The sequence below is a fragment of the Aquarana catesbeiana genome, linkage group LG02 (assembly GCF_042186555.1).
Source record: "Aquarana catesbeiana isolate 2022-GZ linkage group LG02, ASM4218655v1, whole genome shotgun sequence".
In the NCBI taxonomy this organism is placed as follows: domain Eukaryota; kingdom Metazoa; phylum Chordata; class Amphibia; order Anura; family Ranidae; genus Aquarana; species Aquarana catesbeiana.
In genome coordinates this window covers 793,037,121-793,063,471 of record NC_133325.1, presented here as the reverse complement: position 1 = coordinate 793,063,471, position 26,351 = coordinate 793,037,121, and the positions used below count along the sequence as shown (strand labels likewise).

Sequence of the window (26,351 nt, the reverse complement as noted above, 5' to 3'; positions counted from 1 at the left end):
TATACTAAATTCACTACATGTATTGCCCTTTAGTAAGCCCCACTTTTCTCTGTCCCCTCTGTCTGGGATACTTTTTATCAGCCTTTTTTGGGGGTTGAGACTCAATCAGTTTTTCAGGTGTATATATACTATTTGTATGGTAGCCAAGCCTCTTCTCTTTGCATTTATTTAATTTTACTGCGGTGGGATGGCATGGGCAGGTTCAGGGTATCATGTGATTGCTGTAATTGGTCACATGATACCAATGTAAACCTGTCACGAATGGTTTTCCATTCACGGACTGCATGCTTACTGTTGTAATCTGTGATTGGGCCAAAACAATCGCTTGATACCTGTACCATGCGATTAGCTTGGCCAATCACAGTTTAAACCATAAGCAAGCTGTTCATGAATAGTTAACCCATTCTTGACAGCTAAAACTATTTCTTTTACAGTGATCATCACTTTATACAATCCCTGATCATACCCCCAGAGTAGTACAGTTTTACTATGGTCATACTAAGCTGCTCTGAAGACAGGATGTAAAAAAAAAAAATGCTCTCAGTACTCCCAGATGCTCTCAGCCTTTAGTACTTCCGATACTTGCAAGTATTCACAGGTTTCAGCACTCACAGTACCCCCAGTTACTCTCAGTACTCATGGTTACTCATAGTACACCCAATTACTCAGTCACTCCAAGCACTGCCATAAGAGTATAAAAAAAGAAGCTCTGACCAGAAGTAGTAAACACAAAAGGTATGCCACATCCCATAATATAGAAAAAAGAACAATAGGTTCCCCTGGGGTGGGATTTTAAAGGCATTACCATAGAAAAGGCATAGATGGTAAAAAAGATATTTTTATTACAAAATGCGAAGACATAACACACAATGCACCAAAGTAAAAATGATTAACACACATAAGTGATACATATAAACAGTTGCATCCGGAGTAACATGTATGTGACAAAAAGTATATCACACAAGGCAACAAAAACAGACAAATAATGTAGGATGAAGTGGGTCTCACTAAACCAACGCGTTTCGGAAAGTCCTTCGTCAAGGTTTGACAAGTGAGAATTATCATCTATTAGATATTATAAAGGCAAGGAATACAACAATAGTTAGCATCGCATACATATAGAAAAAATGGTATGCCCCCCACATCCTATGTGTGAGAGAGTACACACTTACCCAATGCAAATGTTATACAGACATTCAAAACAAACAATCAGCTCTGCTGTGGTATCCCAGGCCACGTGCATATCCCAAGGATCCAATGATGGGTAGGCAGAATGCTATAAGAGGTTCATGTCAGGAGTACCGTCCCCCTAGATGCTGAAAAGACGCTGCGTCTAAGTTTAGGCGCAGCGCCTGTGCGTGGGCTGAGGTCCAAATGGATCTTCGGACCTAAGATTAAACAAACCATGTCATAAGAGAAGGCAAATTTGATGGAGGTAGACAAACTCCATATGGTGGAATCTAAAGAAAACAGAGTCCTAGAAATGGTACAAAAAAAGTATACATGTGTGTGGAACATGCATACCTGGAGACTAGAGCCGAAGCAGACACCTACAAGGTGTAACGTAGGGGGGAGGAGGGGGGCTCACAAAGCACCATGCCGGCTACCGGGCTGACACTAAGGTAAAAGCCTAGTGTTAAAAAAGAAAGGAGAGAGGGTAGAACTCATATAGGAATTGCATTATTTTGCGTTTAACCCCTGGTTGGCATGTATTTTTTCTTGTGCCTTCCTTTGCTGTGACTGTGCGTGGACCCGGCACGGCAAGGCTGTCCCCTTTGGGACACATTAGGGGAACTGGCTTTGTTCCTTCTTCCCTGATCTGGTTCAGCGTCTGCTGAATCCAGCTCTGGCTTCCCGTGCCGGTGGGAGTGGACGGCGGCGCGCGGCGCCGTGACGTCAGCCGTGACGATGCGCTCCAGCTTGACTGACGCGCATGCGCGGTGTGGGGTTGGGGCCGGCGTCTGCTGGGGCCCACTCCCAGGGGGCCCATGATTGGACCAAGTTGACAGGATGCCGTTCTATAGGCTGACTGTCTGACAGCTGGAGTAAATGGGAGGAGGCAGCTCAGGGAGGACACGGCGCGCTCAGCTGATTGCTGTTTCCAATCAGCTGGGAGCGCCTCTAAATGGGGATATATACTCTAGCTCATCCACTCAGATCTTGTGATCGGAGGTGGATGATGCACTCACGCTGCGCTCCTGGCTGCCATAGGTAAGTCACTCTATTTGACTGGGGGTACTTTTTCAAATTTTACTCTGTAGATCATTCTCAAATATGTGGTGTGTCTTACACATACCACAATCTGCTCATGCAATTCCTATATGAGTTCTACCCTCCCTCCATCAAATTTGCCTTCTCTTATGACATGGTTTGTTTAATCTTAGGTCCGAAGATCCATTTGGACCCCAGCCCACGCACAGGCGCTGCGCCTAAACTTGGACGCAGCGTCTTTTCAGCATCTAGGGGGACGGTACTCCTGACATGAACCTCTTATAGCATTCTGCCTACCCATCATTGGATCCTTGGGATATGCACGTGGCCTGGGATACCACAGCAGAGCTGATTGTTTGTTTGTTTTGAATGTCTGTATAACATTTGCATTGGGTAAGTGTGTACTCTCTCACACATAGGATGTGGGGGGCATACCATTTTTTCTATATGTATGCGATGCTAACTATTGTTGTATTCCTTGCCTTTATAATATCTAATAGATGATAATTCTCACTTGTCAAACCTTGACGAAGGACTTTCCGAAACGCGTCGGTTTAGTGAGACCCACTTCATCCTACATTATTTGTCTGTTTTTGTTGCCTTGTGTGATATACTTTTTGTCACATACATGTTACTCCGGATGCAACTGTTTATATGTATCACTTATGTGTGTTAATCATTTTTACTTTGGTGCATTGTGTGTTATGTCTTCGCATTTTGTAATAAAAATATCTTTTTTACCATCTATGCCTTTTCTATGGTAATGCCTTTAAAATCCCACCCCAGGGGAACCTTTTTGTTCTTTTTTCTGCCATAAGAGTATGGTATATTTGAAGATTGTTGCTCCTCCTGTGGCTCGCTAGGCTCCACCCTTCTGGGGGTTCCTGACTGATGTGATTCAATCTATCACTCTCCAAAAACTTTGGTTTCAACCAAAACGATTATCACTGTCCTTGAGCTGTGATACCTGATATCTCCTTAAAATAAAACTATGGGCAAAACCTTTTTTCAAAACTGACAGGGGTTTTAATCCCTCTCTGTTCTATCCAAAACTAAAAAAGTTTTTTTGCCTTATAGTTATACTTTAAAGGCTATGTTCACTTTTTTTTTTATCACAAACCCCCCCAAATTCTGGCTCCCCTATGTATCAGTGTAGCTTTTAATGTGCTTCTTTTCCATTTATTCTACAGACACTTGCCTCCCTTCTCTTCAAAGATTTTTAAAAACACTTCTCCATTACTTCTGCCTTACTTCCTGGTCAGACTATAATAGGTCATGACACAGGAAGGAGTTGACCAGCTGATCTCATTGGCACACCCTGCATCTACCCTCAGTTGATCAACTCTTTCCTGTGTCATGACCTAAAAGTCTGACCAGGAAGTAAGGCAGAAGTACGTGAGCAGTGTGTTGTAACTGCTTGCCGGCTGTCGTATGATGGCCAGGCGGCGCGGCTCTGCAGGAGGGCGTCATATGACGGCCTCCCATTTAAACAGGGAATGCGCGTGATCGTGCGCACGCATCCCTGTACCTTCGGTGGTGGCGTGTCACGGAGACACCGCTTGCCACCGAGGGGGGTGAAGAGCCATTGGGCATGGCTGTTTAGCACGTGATCGGCCGTGATGAAGTCGGCTGATCAGATGGTTTCACCCCACTGTGCATGGTGCGAGCACACTGCGCGTCAGTGGCGGCGTGTTCCCGGGAACACTGCTTGTCAACGAAGCTGGTAAACAGCCATTGGTGATCTTTTCACAGCCGATCACTAAATGTCAACAAACCGTGGTAACGAGATGTTACTGGGTTCTCCTCCACACACCGATCGTGTGTGAGAAGGAGATTGCGGTAACATCTCGTTACAGCTTAGTGTATACCAATCACACTGATTCCCCCCCATAAAGAGTACCTGTCACAGTCCATCGGACCATCTGAGTACCTGTCACCAGACTGAGTACCTATTTGCAGCCCATGTCTCATAGAATATACATTGGTGTGTTTGCTTTCCAAATTGGGGTCATTTTGTGGGTAATTCCACTGTCCTGGTGCTCCAGGACCTTCAAAAGTGTGATGGGTAGGAATAATATGTGTAATTTATGCTTCTAGAACGCCTGAAGGTACTACTTCAGTGTTGGTCCTCTGTGTATGTGGCCAGGCTGTTTAAAAGTCTCACACATGTGGTATCGCCATACTCTGAAAAAGTAGCAGAATGTATTTTGGGGTGTAATTTGTTGTATGCATATGCTGTGTATGAGAAATAACCTGATATTAAGACAATTTTGTAAATAAAAAAAAATCTTCATTTTGCAAAGAATTGTGGGAAAATTTACATCTTAAAAAAAACTCACCATGCTACTTAATACCTTGGAATGTCTACTTTCTAAAAAGGGGTCATTTGGGGAGTATTTGTACTTTCCTGACTTGTTAGTGTCTCAAGAAATGAGATTCACCTAATGTACTGAAGGCCTGATCAGATGTTATCAATTTTCAGTGATTGGCACCATAGTTTGTAGACTCTATAACTTTCACAAAGACCAAATAATATGCACTGATTTGGGTTATTTTTACCACAGATATGTAGCAGCATAAATTTTGGCCAAAATTTTTGAAGAAAAATTACTGATTGGCTAAATTTTTTGACAGAAACAAAGAGAGGCCACTTTTTTCACAATTTACGTTTTTTTAAAAATGTATTTATAGCACAAAAAAACCTCAAACACTAGTGATTAAATACCACCAAAAGAAAGCTATTTGTGTGGAAAAAAAGATGCACGTTTCATATGGGTACCTGTACAGTATTACATGACTGAGTAATTGTCATTCAAACTTTGAGCGCTGAAAGCTGAAAATTGGTCTGGGCAAGAAGGAAGGGGGTGTAAGTGCACTGTATTGAAGTAAACAGCTATGAAGAGTGAGGTAAGCGTTTGTAGAATTTTTAATGGAAAGCTGTTTTATTTTTGCAAAAAAAGTTCATTAGCCGTCGTTTTACGTCGTTACATCGCTACTAAGAAGAGGAACACCGTTATGGCAGGCAGCAGCTAGCTGCCATAACCCCAGTATCCTCCTCTTCTTCAGCGGGCGGTCCGCTTCAAGATAGAAGTGGTCTCTGCGGCAGATTCGCAGCAAGATCACTTATCGGCGGCGGGTGAGGCCCCACCTCTCGCCACTTACCGGAGCCATCGGTAGCAGAGGCGATCTAGTCCTGTCCCTGGCTTGGCATGGAGACGAGTGAGGGGAAGATGGCCACCACCCTTCTCCATTCCACTGCAGGGTGGAAGCAACGTCAAAACATCACTTATCACTTCTGCCCATAGCCCTTAAAAGAGCTGTTTTTTTTTTTTTCTTTGCATTGTTGTGTAAATATGATATCTGACCCCGATCTCATATTTAGGAGGTCCTGTCGTGTGTGTGTGTGTGGTTTTTTTTGTTTGTTGTTTTCTTTTCTCTATTACAGGGGATGTTTACATTCCTTGTAATAGGAATAAAAGTGACACAATTTTTATTTTTTTTTTCTAAAAACAGTGTAAAAAAAAAAAAAAAGTAAAATAAATGAGAACTTTTAAAAAAAAAATTTTTAAACGCACCCTGTCCTGCCGAGCTCGCATGCAGAAGTGAACACATGTGAGCAGCGCCCGCATATGAAAACTGTCTTCAAACCACACGTGAGGTATTGCCAGGATCGGTAGAGTGAGAGCAATAATTCTAGAACTCCTCTAACTCAAAACATGCAACTTGTAGACATATAATTTTTTTTTTTTTTTATTTACGTCACCTATGGAGATTTTTAAGGGTAAAAGTTTGCAATTTCGAAGCGTGACATGTTGGGTTTCGGCGTACTCTGTGTAACATTATCTTTCACAATATAAAAAAAAAGGGCTAACTTTACTGTTGTCTTTTAATACAAAAAAGTGTATTTTTTTTTTCCCCAAAAAAGTATGCTTGTAAGACCGCTGTGCAAATACGGTATGACAGAAAGTATTGCAACAACCGCCATTTTATTCTCTAGGGCAGGGATATGCATTTAACAGACCTCCAGCTGTTGCAAAACCTACAAGTCCCATGGTGTCATGCTTGTGGCTGTCAGAGTCTTGCTATGCCTCATGGGAATTGTAGTTCTGCAACAGCTGGAGGTCCGCTAATTACATATCCCTGCTCCAGGGTGTTAGAAAAAAAAATATATAATATTTTGGTGTTCTAAGTAATTTTCTAGTAAATTTTCTAGCAAAAAAAAACTTTAACTTGTAGACACCACATCTCAGAGGCTCGGTCCTTAATGCTATTTTCGTACATAGGGGAGCTGGAATTAAAAAAAAAAAATAAAATAAAAAAGCGAAACATGTTGAGATTTACTACACCGCAAAGAGAAAAAAAAACAGCAAATTTAAATTTTTAAAAACTTTGTAACCAAGAAAAGTAGAGTGATACAAATTAGCTTTTTTTTGGTTTTAATGCATGTAATTATTTTAATGTATGCTTTTAAGAGGAGGTTTTAACAAAAGTTTTGTAATTTTATATGTATAAGACGCCTTTCACACTGGGGCGTTTTACAGGTGCTTTTGGGCTAAAAATAGCGCTTTATAAAGCGCCTGGGAAAAAAAGTCTCCCCGGCAGCCCCAGTGTGAGAGCCGAGTGCTTTTACACCGGGGCGATGCGCTTGCAGGACGTTAGATGCTGCTTGCCGGACTTTTTCTTTTGGGAGGAGCGGTGTATACATCGTTCCGCCACCGCCCCTGTCATTGGAATCAATGGGCACCACTGCCAAAGCGCTTCAGCAGCAGCACTTTGCGGGCACTATTAACCCATTATTCAGCCGCTAGCGGTCCAAAAGCACCGTTATTACAGCGGTAAAGCACTGCTAATATTAGCAGCGCCTTACCGCTAACGCTGCCCCAGTGTGAAAGTGCCCTAATTGTTTCAAGCACCTTAAAAATCTCAGCTCCTCGAGCAAACCCTTTCCTTCTTATTTGGATATTACAAAGAGCTGCACAATTAATCGTCAAGAATCGTTATCGTGATTAATCGTCAAGAATCGTGATTGCGATCTTGACTAAAGTGTTTCACAATTTTTTTCTATGCAGAGAATTCTCTCTGTTCTTCTGAAGCCACAGCCCTCAAAAGAAAAGAAGAGAAAAACCGGGCAGTCTGCCAAGAAACAAAACATTCTTTATCAGTTGAACTAAGTATAAACATTGTAACAGTTTGTCAATGGAATAGACTTCCTGTGTAAGTGAAAAAAGTTTAACCACCTAAACACTAAGGCCTCGTTCACACGGACAATCCGTATGTCCGTTTTTCATCCTTCCGTTTTCGGATGAAAAACGGACATACATTCATCCCTATGGAGCGTCGGATGTCAGCGGTGACATGTCCGCTGACATCCGACCCGCTCCGATCCGAAAAGTGTAACGGAGGAAAAACCTACTTTTCCATCCGTTATCGGATCGGGTGACGACGGACGCTACGGTCCGTCATCATCCGATTTCCCCCCCCCCCCCCCCCCCATAGGGGAGAGCGGCGCTCTGACAGGTCCGTCGCTGTACCTGTCATCTTCCTGCTCAGCGGGGATCAGCGGAGCGATCCCCGCTGAGCAAGCTGATGTTCATGGGGCGGATCATGACTGATCTGCCCCGTGTGAAAGAGCCCTAAACCTTTTTCTGACATTTGTTCGTTTCAAGTTAAAATCATTTCTTTTTTGCTAGAAAATTATTTAGAACCCCCATATATATATATATATGACACCCTAGAGAATAAAATGGTGGTTGTTGCAATATTTTATGTCACACTGTATTTGCGCAGCGGTCTTTCAAATGCAATTTTTTTGGAAAAAATTACTTTAATGAAAAAAAAAACTAACCAGAAAAGTTAGTTTTTTTTTTTTTTTTTTTTTTTTTTTGATAATGTGAAAGATTTTACGTCGCAAGAATCGTGAGAGAATCGTGATCTTTTTATTCTAAGCAAAAAAATCGTGATTCTCATTTTGTCCAGAATCGTGCAGCTCTAATATTACATTGGAAGTGGCGCTTTGATCCCTCCTTTTTATATATATTTACTGCTTTGTTTCTGGGCCCTAATATGGGTCCACCACAGCGCACATTTTTGCTTTTTTTTAAATTTTTTTTTCCTCATTTTTAAAATTTTGTTATTTTATTTTTAACACACTTGTTTACATTGTATCCTTCTCCATTTAGAGGAGAAAATAACCCAGCAGCGGGATCCACAGTGACTGATCACTGTGACAGCCAATCACAGTGAACCGGAATGGAGGCTCCTGGTTCTCAATCTTTCGTAGGAGACTCGGGGCTCTCAGTGAAAAATGTGGTCCTCAGGTGTAAAGGCCACCTCCCGGATGTTACTATGTGTTACTGTGTTGTAAATGGGTTAAAGAATAAGGCCCAACTTATGATCTTGCACACAGGCGCACTGCATTCCGGAAAGGCCCCTGAACTGTTTTTTTTACAAACGTTCAAGTCAATCAACATCTGCCTTGACACATCCAATAATTTTACCAAGATAACTGAGTTACCCGTGTGGCTGGAATTTCTGGGGTATGTTTCTGACTGTCAGAGCTGAAAAAGTTACTTGGTTAAGTAGTGAAACATCTTTAACATTTACCAGGGTGGATTTGCAAAACCATGGGATAAAGGAACATTCCTGAACTTTGTTCTATCTCTTGATTACTGTGAAATTGTGTGATTGCATCAATGCAGTGCATGTTATCTCAGCTTGCAGAGCTTGGATTCATTGAATGAGTTTACTAAAAATGTAAATATTGCAGAATATACAGCCTCATAGTACATAACTAACCTCCATTTCATGCTGAATAAAGTAAATTATTAGTTTTCTATTTAAGATGCATTATCCTTTAGGTTTTTTTTACTCCAAAAGCATTTTATTAAAATAAATTTGATAAAAATTCCAAAAAAAATCGGATTTTAAATAAAAAAAAAAAAAAATACTTTACCTTCCTGTGAGTTGCTCATTGTAGCGCAAATAAATGCTGTTTTTAGCATTACTACACTCAGATGGCGCTGTTCTGTCTTTGTTTTGTTTGTATAGCATGGAGTATTGCTTCTACTCTACAAGAACAAGCTCTGCCTGCAGTGTGGTTCTCAATAGGATTATAGACTTTGTTAGATTTTTTTTTTTTTTTTTTTTTCTTTGGACTGTCTATGTACCTTGGTATCGCTATCCCTGCACCACACAATTTTTATCCTTTGCTACATGTGACTGATGGTGACTGTTCTGATAATTCCAGATCAGGTTCTCAACTTCAACATCTTTACTAGCAGCAGCTTGCAGGGTCTGAACATGACTGTGAGCGTCTACTACTCTGCTGGCCCAGTGACTTTGGAGGAGAATGGGGAGCCTCTCCGGCTGATAGATGACAATAGGACGCTGATTATCCCCAGTGTGCAGAGAGACGACGCCGAGAGGAGATTCCGGGTCAGGATCACAAACCCGGTCAGTGAGGAGATCTGGGACTGCCAGCTGAACATCGGAGGTGAGAGGGGCAATTACTGGGGGGAATAATCAGATTTCTATAGAAGATGATCATAGTGTCATACTGGTAATGCTGTGTCCTGTTGCTGTATTTTGGAGTGCTGGCCTTTATCACCCAGTCTCTAGCAGTGCCACCACTGGGCAGGAGAATTGTGTGTTTTAATAAAAATCGGTTCTCTTACAAGGCAAGACAGAGTGGAATGGAAGAGGTTAAGACATTTGTGCACGATCATGTTGGAAGATGTAAAACTTTATTGTATAATGTACCTCACTGTGCCTGGAAGAGGACACACTGTGCCTGGAAGAGGACAACTTGTCCTCAAAGGGGCATGAAAAGGGCACTCCTTCCCTTGTTGCACTAGGTCTAGGGTTCTGTTGAGTTTACCTCTGGACCACACGTGCACCAACACTTGAGTACGTTTTCAATGCTTTATTAAACAATTTACTAAGGAAATAGCAGGAAAGAGGCGGAAAGGAAACTGCAGAAGAAACTCAAATATCTTTGTGTAAGATTCTTGACAAATGTCCTGGTAGAATTTGGATATTATAATAGAATGCGCTCCCCTCGTGGGACATACTCCTTGCTCGCCTGGATAGGCCTCTCTGACTTGCCTAGCAGCCAGTACGTAGCACGAACAAAAGTCTCTGCCACAGACTTGTTTGGGAACAAACCCGTACGATCCTCTGCCACAGGATGTATTGTTTTTTTCTGCGATGAATGTCAGTCACAATGCCTGAACCTTTAAGCCAACCCGGCAGTACTATGCGGTAGGATTACTTTAGGATACATCCTCCAACCGAGTCACCAGGCCCCTCTCCAGACCAGCACTCTGCATGATCCTTCCATGATGGGTCCTCCCCTGGGATCTCCTCGGTTGTCCAGCGTCTTCACTCTGGATAGACAGCTCAGGACCATTCCTCGGCCGATATGGTAGGCCCCAGACAAGCTTCTGGACCCTCCCATGTGCCGCAGCGACGTGGGCCTCGAACGGAGGACCACAAGATGGCTCTCTAATGCATACCTGTCGGCCAGGAGGGCCAGCAGGTGGCTGTAAAATGAACCCCAAAATATGGCGTCTGTCCCATAAATACCCTCGCCCAGAATGCAACTCGCAGGACCACCTCCACTGAGCTTGTCTCTGGGAGGGAGGAGCATCCATACGCTTTGACACGTTGCCTTTCCAACACTAACCAGTGATAACAGCGACACCCACCGGTCAGCACGGAAACATTACACGTCAGCCAAGCTGGAACAGAGGCAAACTTAACTTATTTAACGAACAAGTTACTAAATTTACCTAACGTGGTAGATTGCAAATCTACCAGCGCTATATATAATATATTTACCACCTTTCTCTTCCCTGTTGTTGATTTTTGACATTTCACACCTTAAGCCCAGGTTCACATTACTGCGATGGGATGTACTGCAAAAATTTTTATTTTGTTTTTTGTTTTTGTCCTGTGAGGTGCGAATTTGACTTGCGCGTTGAGGTGGACAGGTGCAAATTTACCGAAAATTTCAGGAGGCAGACAGTGAGCCAGAGATGTGAACTGTGTGCTGCGAATTTATTGCAAGTTCAATTGAAGCTTATATAGATGATAAAATTTGCACTGCACCATAGGAATTTGCATTGCAGCCAACATGACCGGTCCCTTTTTTGTGTTTGCAATGCATGGATATGAACCAAAGCCATGGAATACTATGCTTTTTACATAATCTGTGTGCTCCTAAACATATCACACCCGCTGTATATTCGTATCGGTGTGAACCCAGGCTCAAGAGGTTGTAAACCTCCCTGCAGTACTTGTACCTATAGGTAAGGCTTACCTCCTAGGTACTGTTTACTGCACCAATGCCCTCTGAAGGAGCGGCCGCCCGTGCCATCTTCTGCAGGAGCGAGTGTCATGACCTGCGGCTCTAGCCAGTCACATAGCTGAAGTCCACGGCCCCCGAAAGGAAGAGGGCGAACATGGATGCGGGCTGCAGTGGGGACGCCGTGGGCTTTGCTTGCAAGTAAGTGTCGCATAATATGCTAGTATTCAATGCATACTAGCACATTATACCTTTACTTTGCAGGGAAGGTGAAATACCCCCCCCCCCCATGCAGGGTTTACTTTCTCTTTGAGCCCTGGTTCACATTGGTGTGATTTGACATGTCAAATCGGCGGCAATGGCACTGCTGTCTTTGCGATGCCCCACCGATTTTAAAAAGTCGTTTCTGTACTACTTTTTTGCGATTTTTGGGGTGCGATTTTCATTGAAATCTGTGCAGAAACCCGCAATTGGGACTGACATGCAGGAGTGAAATCATGTGAGTTCATCTGAACTCGCACAGCTTCGTTCCCGCAGCTCAGTGTGAACCCGGGCTAAGCCATGTAACTTGAACAATTAACAACTGCCCCATACATGGCACTATGGGATGGGTTGTGGAATTGGAAAAGGGTGTGTGTTTTATTAAACTTTCACACCTTCCATAATGTTCTCGGGCAATCAGTATCTGCCTGTCATGTTACCTGGTGACGAAGGTAACTGGGTACCCATTTGGGTAGAATTGCTGAGTATGTTCCCAACGCTCGTTACAATTGAAAAGAACCTACTTAGATGAGTAGAAGGGGTAGCAGAGTGGCCACTTGACCGCCTGCCTTTTTCTGACACTTTTTTTGTTCACATGTAACAATCTGTATTGAAAATTACTTGGAACCCTCAAATGTGATTATATTTTTTGGGTATAGAATTGCTAGAGAATAAAATTGGTGGGTCGTGTTTTTATTTATTTATTTATTTATTTTTTTTTTTTTTTGTCGCATGGAATTTGCGCAGCATTTTTTTCAAATAATTTTTTGGGAGTAAAATACACTTTATTTTTATTTTACTGCAAATTATAGTGGTGGAGGATTTGCACTGTTGGATACTTACCGTATATACTCGTGTATAAGTCGAATTTTTTAGCCCCTTTTTTTGGGGCTGAAAGTGCCCCGAGTCACCGCCGTCTGTCTGCATGATCAGCGTGTCATGCAGGCAGACGGCAGCCAGCATGTGCTACATAGCACTCGGCAGCGGCTCTCCCTGTTCAAAAGCCGCGCCTCCTCGTCTGTGATGGGCTGTACACTGACAGCCTATCGCGGACTTTCTCTCAACCTCGTTCGTGGTATGAGGATGAGAGAATGTCCGTGATAGGCTGACTGCTGGGAAATTGCGTTTTCTGCCTATCGTGGACGAGGAGGAGGCGCGGCTTTTGAACAGTGAATGGCCGCCGAATACTACACGCTGATCGGTGCAGAGCGACGCACGGAGGCATGCACAGGCCAGGGGTAGGATGCACACACATGCACACAGACACATGCACACAGGTACATATACACATGACACATACACATGACACGGGTACATATACACATGACACATACACAGGACACGGGTACATGACGCATGCACATATGCACAGGACACATATGCACAGGACACAGGGAGGTATACAGCTGCAGATGGGTTTTGTTGACCCTCTTTTTCCACTTACAGTAGCTGTGCATTTCTCACCCTCATCTTTTATACTCGGGTCAATAAGTTTTTCCCATTTTTTTTTTTTAAATTTTTTTTGTGGTAAATTAGGGTCTCGACTTATATACTCGGAACGACTTATACTCGAGTATATACGGTAGATTGAATTGCACTTTTTTCTTCTCTTTTTTAATGGAAGTGAACACATACCGGCTTTTTTGAACTTTTAATGGACTATTTATGTGGACTTCTACACTTGGATGATTTACATTAAGTACTAGAGCACTTTTCACGGTCTGGCCAGCTGGTGGATGGGAGATGGGAGAACCCAAGCAAGCTGCAGAAGGCAGTGGGAAGGATGTCCCCTCCTGCTTGTAAAAGCAATCCAGCGGCTAAAGCTGTTAGGATTGCTTTTACAAGAGGGCTGACCGCCAGCTCTAAAAAAATGGTACCAGGGTGATTCCTGCAGCTGCAGGCATCATCCCGGTATAACCACTTGAAGTCCCAGTGACGTACCAGTATGTAGCTGGTTGGCAAGTGGTTAAAGACCATCAATGGGCAAAATGGGTCAGTGCCTAGGGGTGAGCAGAAAGTTTATTCATTGAATCCTTTAATCCTCAGGAAAATGGCACTTCGACCCAAGCCCCCCCCCCCGTCCATTAGTGGACTGCACCTGTTATATGGAGCCTGCTCTGGGCAGAATGACATCAGGAACAGTCCATTATTCAAGACCACGTGAGCGCAGGGGTGCCAGACTGGTCTTGTGCTGGAAGGATCTGGGGATCAGGTAAATGTATCTCCACTCTCTTCTCCCTTAGAAAAAGAGTGAGCAGTTAAACCTATGCAGCATTAGCACGGCCCCACTGCCCGAGAATTTATTTTTATTTTTTGCCTGGAGTTGAGCTTTAATGGTTAGTGCCTCTGCCTGGTATCACTAGTCATTGGGTTGAATCCCAACCACGGCACTACCTGCCTGGAGATTACATGTTCTCCCTGTGTGTTTCCTCCCACACTAACCTCCCAGCAGGTCTTTGCAATTGATATATATGCGGTCTGTGCAATACTTTGTCACACTGTATTTGCATAGCGGTCTTACAAGCGCACTTTTTTTGGGGGAAAAAAATACACTTTTTGAATGAAAAAATAAGACTACCGTAAAGTTAGCCCAATTGTTTTTTTATATTGTAAAAGATAATGTTACACTGAGTAAATTGATACCCAACATGTCACGCTTCAAAATTGCGCCCGCTCATGGAATGGTGACAAACATTTATCCTTAAATCTCCATAGGCGAAGTTTAAACATTTTCTACAGGTTACCAGTTTTGAGTTAGAGGAGGTCTAGTGCTAGAATTATTGCTCTCGCTCTGACAATTGTGGCGATACCTCACATGTGTGGTTTGAACACCGTTTTCATATGCAGGTGCGACTTGCGTATGCGTTTTTGCTTCTGCCCGCGAGCTCGTCGTGACAGGGTGCTTTATGTATTTTTTTTTTTTTTTACTTTTTATTTTGACACTGTTCCTTTTTAAGAAAAAAAAAATGTTGGTCACTTTTTTATTCCTATTACAAGGAATGTAAACATCAAAAAAAGACCTCAGATCTCATATTTACACTAAAATGCAATAAAAAAAAAAAATTCAAAAAGTCATTTTGAAAAAAAAAAAAAACTTCTCCTTTTTAAGAGCATTGGGCAGAAGTGACATTTGATGTCGCTTCTGCAGCCAATGCTATGGAGCCAAGTGGGGGCCATCTTTCCCTCACTTGGCAGCCATCCAAACAGGGGAGAGGACGTGATTATCTCCACCGCTACCGGCGGAGACCACCGAAGCGTGTCAGGAGCGGGGGCCTCTCCTGCCACCGTTAAGTGATCTTGCGGTGAATCCACCACAGAGACCAGTTATATCTGAAAGCGGACTGCTGAAGAGGATACTGGTGTTATGGCACCTAGCTAGCTGCTGCCATAACAATGGTATTCCTCTTAACAGCCGACTTATAACGACGGCGGGCAGGCTGTAAGTGGTTAACATTACAGAAAAAGCCTAGTTGAATGTGAGGAACTATTAGATACCCTTTACACCATGGTACTGAAGAAAACTGTACACTGGGTACTAGAGCTCCACGATTCTGGTTAAAATGAGAATCGCAATTTTTTTTTTTTTTTTTTTCTTCTTAGAATAAAGATCACAATTCTTGCGGCGTAACATCTTTCACAATATACCAAAAGATTGGGCTAACTTTAGTGTTTGTTTTATTTTTTTTATTCATTGAAGTTTGTGTTTTTTGTTTTCTTTATCGTACATCATAGGACACAGAGCCTCAAGTAATTACTTGGTGGGTTGTGGGCCTACCTTAAGGTGTTGACACTGGTATAACCAATACAGGAAGTTGATTCCCCTATATAACCCCTCCTCCTTCCAGGAGTCCTCAGTTTTTTTTTCGCCAGTGTCTAAGGTGTTGGTCACGAGTGAAGATGTGCTCTGGGGAGCTCCAGGGAGGGATCCATGCTGGATTTAAAAAACCTCCACAACCGGATCCATCCTCGCCACTGAGGCCATAGGATGGTACCTGGGCCTTGCATTGAAGAACGAGGTTTTGCCTGTAAGCTTCTTTGAGAGCTGGACCCTAGGAACCAGGAATCTTTCTGGTTTTTCATATTACCTAAAGTTGTTCCTGAGGGGTGCTATACAGGTCCAAAGGAGCGGAACCCCTATTAAAAAGGGCCCCAGTCTTTGAAGGTTTAACTACGCCGTGATGGGTAAGGGTTGGATCTGTTTGTTAAATCAGCAGTATCCTGCAGCGAGGATAAGGTAACGGGAGAAGCCTAGGAACTGTAAAAAGTCCACCTATGCCTTTTTCTCTCTCTCTCTCTCTGTGTAACTGTATGCCTTTAAAATGTCTCCTCTAGAGGGAGTATATTACACTTACCTAGTACAATGCTTTTTCAGCAGCTCTGTGCCTGGCTATAGCAGCGGGTGTGGTCCCTGCAGCCAGAGGGGAGTTCTTAATTGAACAGATGGTGTTCCTCTTCTGAGGGATCTAAAGGGGTTACAGCAGTAGTTTATGAACATACAAAGCAGACATTTGCATTTTTATATATAAAGTGAAGTCTTCCTTTAACCACTTCCCACCCGACCACTGCACATATACGGCCGGGTGGGAGCTCCCTCCTTCTGACTGGACGTTCCCGAACGTCCTTCAGAAGGAGCGGGATCACGCGGGCGCGCAGCCGCGCGATCCCGATGCGCGCGTGTCACTCGGACACGCCGCATCTCAGAGCGGCAGGAGGGCAATGTGATTTGCCCTCCTGATCCGCACGATGGCTGTGTGTAATCACAGCCATCGTATAGTAAACAAGGGGGAGGGGGTGGCAGATGACAGGAGATCGCGCCGCCATGTGCCCGCGTAGCAGCGCGATCCCGATCTGCCTGTGTCTCCCAGAGACAGCACCCAGGAGGGCCCTGTGATTGGCCCTCCTGATCACATGACGACTGTGTCCAATCACAGTCGTCATGTAATGTAAATAGAGAGCGTAGTAACTGCTCTCATCTCTTCCTCTCCTCACACAGTCTGTCAGTGAGGAGAGGAAGAGAGATCTGTGCTGCAGCCAGGAGATCAGTGAGTAATAAAGCTGTTTGTCTGCTGTTTACCCACTGATCACCCAGCTAGTGTCCCCAAACAGTGAAAACACCTGTCAGTGAACATCTGCCCGCCTACCAGCGGGCACATCTGCCCGCCTACCATCGGGCACATCTGCCCGCCAGTCATCGGGCACATCTGCCGCCCGCCATCTGACACCGTCATCAGCTGACACATTAGCCCGTCATCAGCTGACACACCAGCCGCCCACCATCATCAGGCACATCTGCCAGCCACCATCTGCCCACGATCAGGCACATCTGCCCGCCAACATCTGGCACAGCCGCCCACCATCTGGCACATCTGCCGCCTGCCATCTGACACAGCCGCCCACCATCTGGCACATCTGCCGCCTGCCATCTGACACAGCCGCCCACCATCTGGCACATCTGCCGCCTGCCATCTGACACATCTGCCCGCCAACATGACAAAAAGGTCTTACAGCGCAGAGGAGGCTCTCCAAATACTCCAGAGTATTTCGGACAAGAGTAGCGGGGAATTCTCTCCATCAGACTCGGATAGCGACTATGAGCCAGTGGAAAGCAGTGGCTCAGAGTTGGAAACAGAGGAAGATACAATCCTAACAAGGAGAATCAGGAGAAATGAGCAGGAGGAGGCATTCACCAGCAGCGCAGCACTCCAGGGCATCCACCAGCAGCCCAGCACTCCAGGATGATATGCAGGCATCCACCAGCAGCCCAGCACTCCAGGATGATATGCAGGCATCCACCAGTAGCGCAGCACTCCAGGGCATCCACCAGCAGGCATCCACCAGCAGCGCAGCACTCCGGGATAGGCAGGCATCCACCAGCACTTCTGCAACCTTCCTAGAAGATAGGCCAGATGCTAGCAACGGATCCCATCAACGAGGCAGTGCCCATACTAGCCTCCCAGATGTTCTACTGTAGCCAACATGGCTGCCCGATACATCAGTAGAACCTGTAATACCCCTTTTTCACAGCCCAGCCAGGCCCTCAGATGCAGACGGAGAATGTAACCCCACTTTATTATTTTCATTTATTTTTTACCAATGATCTCCTAACCTACATTGTGGAGCAATGTAATCTATATGCCAGCCAACATATAGCCAACAATCCCAGTTCCTCATATGCCCGTCCTTTTGTTTGGAAACCCCTCACCGTAGAAGAATTTTAAAATTTTCCTTGGCCTAACCCTCAACATGGGGCTGACAAAAAAATGAACTCCATTCTTACTGGTCTACCCAACCTATCCACCACATGCCGATCTATTCGTCATTTATGCCCAGAACCCGTTATGAGATGATCATGTGATTTTTACACTTCAATAACAATGCCCAATGCCTCCCTCGAAATCATCCCAGTTACGATAAGTTATTCAAAATTCGGCCCCTAATCAATTTTTTTTGCGCCAGCTTCAAGGAGATGTTTACCCCTGATAGAAACGTGTGTGGATGAATCCCTGGTACACTTCACCGGAAGACTGGGAATAAAACAATACCTCCCCAGTAAAAGAGCCAGACGTGGGGTAAAATTTTATAAGGTGTGTGACAGGGCCACGGGTTACACATATGATTTTATCATTTATGAGGGAAAAGACAGACAGCTAAACAGCCCTGGATGCCCTACCTACATGGGAACAAGTGGCAAAATTGTCTGGCAGCTGATCCAACCATTACTTGGGAAAGGTTACCACCTTTACCTAGACAATTTCTACACTAGTCTCCCACTTTTCCGCCATTTGTACCTAAAGAACACTGTGGCCTGTGGGACAGCACGGACCAACCGCAAAGGCTTCCCACAAAGATTGGTCGCCAAGAAATTGAAGCAGGGTGAAATGGCCAGTATGCGAACTGAAGAAGTACTAGCGGTGAAGTGGAGAGATAAAAAAAAAGAGATGTCTACATCCTTTCAACAATACATGACGACACCTTGGTGGAACTTCAGAGAAGAGGAGGCCCCATACAGAAGCCAAAATGTGTGCATGAGTACAACCTATACATGGGGGGGTGGCTATGAACGACCAGATGATGCAGCTCTACTTGGCCACCAGGAGATCACTATTTTGGTACAAGAAAGTCGCCATTTATTTGATGCAACTTGCCTTATTTAATTCCTATATCATTTTTTCTAAGTGCACCCAAAGTTCCCTACCCTATCTAAAATTCCAAGAAGAAGTTTTCACAGCCCTTCTCTATCCCCAAGGCCAAGCCCCTCAACTAATTCGCTCCGATGCGTTAGCCAGACTCCATGAAAGGCACTTTCCCGAAATCCTCCCTCTTACCCAAACAGGTCGCAAACCCCAAAAAAAAGTTGTGTATGTGCAAGTAGAGGAATTCGCCGTGACACCCGATACTACTGTCCCCAATGTCCCTCCGAGCCAGGGCTCTGTATTGGAACGTGCTATCGGAGCTATCACACTTCACTACACTATTAGTACAGTGAAGATGATTTTTTTCCACTATCTGCCATTTCTGTGAATGACCCGGACTGTTAACGACTATGCCTCCTGAACTGATCATTTGCCCTGCCACTGTACAGCACAGGGGTCTCACATATGTGAGGGGCTCCAGAAAAGGTTTTCCGAGTGGAGAAAACATTTTCTCCGGGTTTTTAGTTTTCTTGGATTAGGGTCTGGAGACTCGGAGGCTTCGTAGAGATTTGGGTGGGAAGAAGCCTGTACCCCTGTCCTCAGGTTTTACCTGACCAAGGGCCGATACAAAGTGCTGCCTGCTGCCACATGACCTTGCCATGCCTTTGCCTGCCACATGACCTTGCCATGCCTTTGCCTGCCACCTGGACTGGCCATGCCTGTTACCTGGACTGCCTGCTAAACCTTGGACTGTACTGAACCATGTTCATACTTTTCCATATCTGTCTGCTGCCTGGACAATTCCTGGACATTTCCTTTGGCTGTCTGGACAAATGCTTTGGCTGCTCTGGAACGGTATTCCTGCCTGCTAAAACAGGTGAGCTTTTTTTTTTTTTTACCTTTTGCTCAGCAGAATGTATTTTGGGATGTAATTCTTGGTGTGTACATGCTATGTGTTAGAAGCCTGGAGGTGCTACTTGCATGTTGGGCCTCTGTATGTGGCCAGGTAGTGGAAAAGTCTCACACATGGGGTATCGCCATACTCAGGACGAGTAGCAGAATGTATTTTGGGGTGTCATTTTGGCTATGTGTAAGAAAGATCTTCTAAATTGACAACTTTGTGAGAAAAAAAATAGGTTTTCATTTTCTTTCCACATTTTCCAAAAACTTGTGGAAAGAAATGACATGTTCAAAAGACTCATTATGCCTCATAGAATATACATTGGGTTGTTTTCTTTCCAAAATGGGGTCATTTTGTGGGTAATTCCATTGTCCTGGTGCTCCAGGGCCTTCAAAAATGTGATAGGTACTCAGGAAATTAAATGTGTAATTTATGCCTTTAGAACGCCTGATGGTGCTATATGGATGTTGGGCCTCTGTATGTGGCCAGGCTGTGGAAAAGTCTCACAAATGGGGTATCGCCATACTCAGGACAAATAGCAGAATGTATTTTGGGGTGTAATTGCAATTATACCTGCACTGTGTGTAAATAACTTGTAAATATGACAATTTAGTGAAGGAAAAAAAAAAAATCTATATTTCTTAATTTTCCAAAGCATTGTGGGGAAAAAATTTCAACTTCAAAAAATTCACTATGCCTCTTACTAAATACCTCAGACTGTCTTCTTTCCAAAAAGGGGTCTTTTGGGGGGTTATTGTACTGTCCTGACATTTTAGGACCTCAAGAAATGAGATCAGTGCATTAGGCCATCAGTGCATTAGGATTGATACATTTTCAATAATGCATAGCATGGCTTGTAGACTCTATAACTTTCACACAAACCAATGATCATACAATTATCAGGATTTTTTTACCAAAGACATGTGGTAGAATACATTTTTGTCTAAATTTTCGACAAAATTTAATTTTTTTGGTTTCTTTTAAACTAGAAAGTAGAAAATTTTGGGTTTTTTTTCAAAATATTTGCTCTTTTTTCGCTTATATCACAAAAAATAAAAAATGAAGTGGTGAATAAAAACCACCAAAAGAAAGCTCTATTTGTGTGAACAAAATGATAAAAATTTCATTTGGGTACAGTGTAGCATGACTGAGTAATTGTCATTCAAAGTGAGAGAGCACTGAAAGCTGAAAATTGGTCTGGGAAGGAAGGGGGTGAAAGTGCCCAGTATTGAGGTGGTTAAAACTAAGAGCTTAACAAACACTGCTAATAAAAATTCCCCTCCCCCTCCCCTCTCCTCCTGGAGAGGTGCGGTAACAGCTGACACTTATGTGTAATCAGGTTCTCACCTAAGGTTTAACACAGACGCTCTCAGTTCATATGCTGAAGACAGAAGTCTGTCACACTAAGACACAGGAGCGCTGGGCATGTAAAGGTGTGTAAACAGGCATTTCCAGCACAGGAAATATTATGGTACTCAGCATCAAAGGTTGATCCTTATGGTGACTTTGTGTTCTTTTGCTAAAACTATTGTTCAGCAAATACCATAATTTGTTAAAGTGCCTCTGCTGTTGTGCTTAGCACATTTGATTTCCAGTGTACCACAAAGGTACCAAGGATTCCACCCCCAGGCGCTGGGAACTCCAGTCATGCCTCCACACTGTCATCCTCTCCGGAGATACCTGACATGGCAAGCCAGGGTGAGTCATTGGAAGCAATTGGTGGTGCAACTGCCTCTCACACTTCAGCCCCTGTGTATGTGACTGAAGATGCATTCTCCTCTGCCCTGTAGGGCTTAAAAGGAAGATTAGCGGCTTTAATCGCATTCTCCATCCAAGAGGATAGGAAGCATGCTAGATCCCCTCCCCCACCTCAAACCCCTTTTTCCAAGGGAACAGTGGGCACAGGGTGAGGTGTTATCCTCAGGTGATCACGGGGAAAAACAAGCCAAATTTTCCTCTGCGGAGGAAACAACAGTTGATGAAACTTATGCAACCTCACAATCTGACAGATTGATGGTACAAACTCTTACAGAGATGGTTCATTCCACTTTTTTATACTACTCCTAACTGAGTAAGCTGAAAGTCCAGGTCCCTTCTTTGGTTTAAAAAAAAAAAAAAACCCTTTTACAGCGCTTATTTATGCTGAATGAAATCATCTGGATAAGCATTTTTTTTCCCTCCAAAGAGTTTCTTAGTTCTCTATCATGGAGGAAAAATTCACAAGGGTTGGAAATACCAGCAGTAGACGCTGCGATTTCCAGTGTCAATAAAGATGCATAATTGGTTAAGCATCCAACAGATAAGGAGTTGGAATTTTTTTTGTTAAAATCCTCCTACCAATGGCGCTATGTTTCGCCATAGATGCCATAAAAGACCCTATCCACCAGGCGTCTCGCCTTGCGCTTGTTCTAAAACACATGCTTAGGACCCTGTGGTTAAAAGGGTTGGTCAGCCGAAGCATCTTGCAAAAAAGGGTGTCTGACTAGTTTCCCTTTTCATTGGGCAAGGTTTGGTGAAATACATCCAAATGATTTCTAGCAGTAAAGCTCTTTTGTTCAGTAGAAGGTATAAATGTCCTTTTTTATTTAAAGTGAAGCCACAACAGCTCACAGGTTAAGTACTCTGACGGCCAGTGCAGCCATGGGAGACTTCCTGACAGACATGGGTTCAGATCCACATGTCGGCGTTCACTAGTGAAGGAGCCACTCCTCACAGGTTAACTACTCTGACGGCCAGCGTAGCCATGGGAGGCTTCCTGAAAGACGTGGGACCTCATCCTCACGTTGGCTCCTTGTGACCTTGGACAAGTCACTTAAACAGATTCCTTCCCCTGCGCAGGGGCAGCTGCCTCTAGGCAGTGGTGACTGCCCCCACCGTCAAACTCTAGGGCATGATTTCCAAGAAATACTGTGATCTGTGCGACTTCAAGGTAGTCCCTGCACTACTTTGGTACCACTTTGATGCGACTTGAGGTCCATAAATCTCTAGAATACACAGGCATTGTTTCCTGTCGCATCAAAATCGCACCCCGACGTATTCTCGGCGGCAAAGGATCACAGTAAAATCGCGCAACTGTGGGGTTGCAATAGTGGAAACTGAGCCTAAGAGGAGAAAATATTCAGCCCCTGTATAAATGATTGAAGATGCGTTTTTCCTCCGCCCTGCAGGGCCTAGAAGGAAAATTAGCAACTTTAATCGCATCCGCAATCCAAGGATGGGAAGCGTGTTAGATCCCCTCCCCCACCTGAGATCCCTTATCAAGGGAACAGTGGGTAGAGAATGAAGGATTACCCTCAGGTAATCGGGAAGAAAGGCAAACCGAGTACTCCTCTGCGGAGGAGACAACTAGAGTTGAACTTTTTTCAGCCTCGCAATCTGAGAAATTGCTGGTACAAACCTCTTACAGAGATGGTTTGCGACTCTTTCAAGCTACCTCTAGTAGAGTCAGCTGATAGTTCTGTTTTTTTCTTAGGTACCTTGGAACCTTCACTGCCTTTTTTCATGCGTTTCCTGTACATGTACAGAGCCACGCAGAAATTTAAGAGATCCATTCTAGATCTAAAAGATTCTAAATCAGTTCCTGAAGATCCGCTCCTTTCTATGGAGTCGATCAAGTCAGTAGTTTCTATCCTGCAAGGAGGAAAACTTCTGGCGCCTATCGGCATCAAGGATGCATATCTGCATGTCCATATACTTCCTGCTCACCAAAGGTTTATGCGGTTCGAAGTAGAATAGCAGCATTTCAGTTTATAGCCTTGCTCTTCGGGCCAGCTACAGCACCTCGAGTGTTCACAAAGATGCTAGCCCCACCTGTAGCCAAGTCAGGGGCACAGGGCTTAAACAGTCTTGGCATACCTAGACGATCTATTGCTAATAGACCAATCGCTGTTCGGAGTAAGGTGTATGCATTAAAACCAGTTACCTGGAAAGGTCTGGGTTGCATTCTCAACCTAGTAAAGTCTCCATTAAAATCGCTAAAAAAGGGCTGCAGTATTTGGGTCTGATCATAGATACAGCCCAGAAAAAGGGGCTTCTTGCCCAGAAGGAAAAAAAAAAAGACCACTCTATAAAAGAGTTGGTGTGGATGGTCAGGTCAAAAGGAGGTCCCTCCATTCACCTTTGCATGAGGTTGTTAGAAAAGATGATGGCTTCATTCGAAGCAGTTCCCTTTGCCCAGTTCCATTTGAGACTGTTGCAAAACCGTATTCTATTTTCTTGGAACAAAACTATCCAAGCTTTGGACTTGCCAATGCGGCTGTCCCCAAGGGTGTCCCAAAGTCTCAATCGGTGGTTACTAAAGAATGTCCTTAAGGGTAAATACTTCAAACCACTTTTCTGGAAAGTGGTAATGACAGAGAAGACAACTGTCCAAGGACAGTGTTCAAGAACTGAAAGAGCCTTGCCCATCAACATCCTAGAGATTCGGGCAGTGCGTCTGGCTCTAAAAGCCTGGACTTCCAGGTTAAGGGATTGTCCTGACCGGATCCAATCCGTCAATGCCACGGCTGTGGCCTATATCAATCACCAAAAGGGGCACCAATAATCTCTCAGTGCAGAGAGAAGTGAACCATATTCTAACTTGGGCAGAAAGAAATATTCCGTGCCCATCGGCAGTCTTTATTCCGGGAATAGAGAATTGGCACGCGCACTACATGTGCCGCCAGCAGATTATTCCTAGGGGAATGGTCTATTCACCCCGATATGTTTCGGGCTGTTTGTCAAGGATGGGGGACTCCGGATGTAGATCTTCTATCATCCAGTGCAACAAAGTTAGTCAACTTTGTGTCCACAACAAGGGATCCATTCGCATGCAGAACAGATGCGTTGATGATGCTGTGGGATCGGCTTTTACTGATCTATGCATTTCCCCCTATTCAGTTGCTGCCTTGACTTCTTTGCAGGATCAAGCTTGAAAGAAAACCGGTAATTCTGGCAGCACCAGCATGGCCCAGAAGGTCATGGTATGCAGAGGTTGTAAAGATGGCAGTGGGGGATTTGTGGTCACTTCCACTAAGGCCAGACCTGCTCTCACAGGGGCCTATATTCCATCCTACTTTACGTATGCTAAATTTAACGGCCTGGCTATTGAGACCCACATTCTGAAGACGTGGGCTTTCGAGGGCAGTTATTTCTACTTTAATGCTAGGAAGCCAGCTTCTAGAGGTATATATTATAGAGTTTGGAAAGCTTATGTTTCCTGGTGTGAATCCAAGGGTTGGCACCCTCTGCGATGTATTAGAGGCAGAATTCTTGCCTTTCTACAAGTAGGTGTAGAGATGAAATTGGCCCTGAGTACTATTAAGGGCCAAGTCTCAGCCTTATCAATTTTATTTCAAAGACCACTTGCTACGCATTCTTTAGTCCGGGGTTTCATGCGAGGAGTGATGCGGATTAATCCGCCAGTTAAATCACCCTTAAGCCCTTGGGACTTGAATTTAGTTTTGTCAGTGTTACAAAAACTGACAATCGAACCATTACAGCATGTTCCCTGAGTCCTTCTGACTAGGAAGCTGATATTCTTGGTTGCTATATCCTCAGCAAGGAGGGTTTCAGAATTGACTGCTGTTTCCTGTAAAGAGCCATATTTGGTTATTCATGAGGACAGAGTGGTGTTACGCCCTCGTCCAGGCTTTTTGCCAAAAGTGGTTTCAGGCTTTCATCTGAATGAAGATATTGTCCTGCCATCGTTTTTTCCAAAACCATGTTCCAAAGAAGAAAAGTTACTACGTTGTCTTGATGTGGTGAGAGCAGTGAAGATATATTTAAAGAAAACTGCTCAGATTCGTAAGACTGATGTCTTATTTATTCTGCCAGAGGGTCCTAAGAAAGGACAGGCAGCGTCAAGATCCACTGTGGCTAAGTGGATTCGGCAGGTTATAATTCAAACTTATGATTTAAAGGGAAAGATTCCCCCTTTTCAAGTTAAGGCGCACTCTATCAGAGCGGTTGGTGCTTCTTGGGCAGTGCGTCACCAGGCCTCCGTGTCTCAGATCTGCAAGGCCGCGACTTTGTCTTCAGTGCATACATTTACAAAATTTTATCAAGTAGATGTAAGATGGAATGAGGATATTGCCTTTGGGCGCAGTGTGCTGCAAGCAGCGATATAATTCCTCAAGGTCTGGGGGTGCCCTACGGGTTGTGTCTCCCTCCCCTCAAGTGGCATTGCTATGGGACATCCCACCAAGTAATTACTTGTGGCTCTGTGTCCTATGATGTATGATAAAGAAAATAGGATTTTTAAAACAGCTTACCTGTAAAATCCTTTTCTTGGTGTACATCATAGGACACAGAGCTCCCGCCCCTCTGTTTTATGGGGTGAGAGTATATTACTTATATTGCTTGGCTACATGTCCTATGATGTACTCCAAGAAAAGGATTTTACAGGTAAGCTGTTTTTAAAAACCCTATTTTTTTTTTTCAAAAAAAATTGCATTTGAAAGACTGCTGTGCAAGTACTGTGTGACATATAAAATATTGCAACAACCGCCATTTTATTCTCTAGGGTCTCTGCTAAAAAAAATTATATATGTTTGGGGGTTCC

The 26,351-nt window shown here is 44.0% G+C and overlaps 1 protein-coding gene across 1 annotated transcript in view; it reads left to right on the top strand.

Moving 5' to 3' along the window:
* Positions 1-9,432: 9,432 nt before the first annotated feature.
* Positions 9,433-26,351, top strand: part of LOC141127760 (uncharacterized) — a 32,998-nt gene continuing 16,079 nt past the window's right edge. Inside the window, exon 1 of the mRNA XM_073614519.1 lies at positions 9,433-9,703. Coding sequence (XP_073470620.1) covers positions 9,433-9,703 — 271 coding nt within the window. The remainder of the gene's footprint in view (positions 9,704-26,351) is intronic.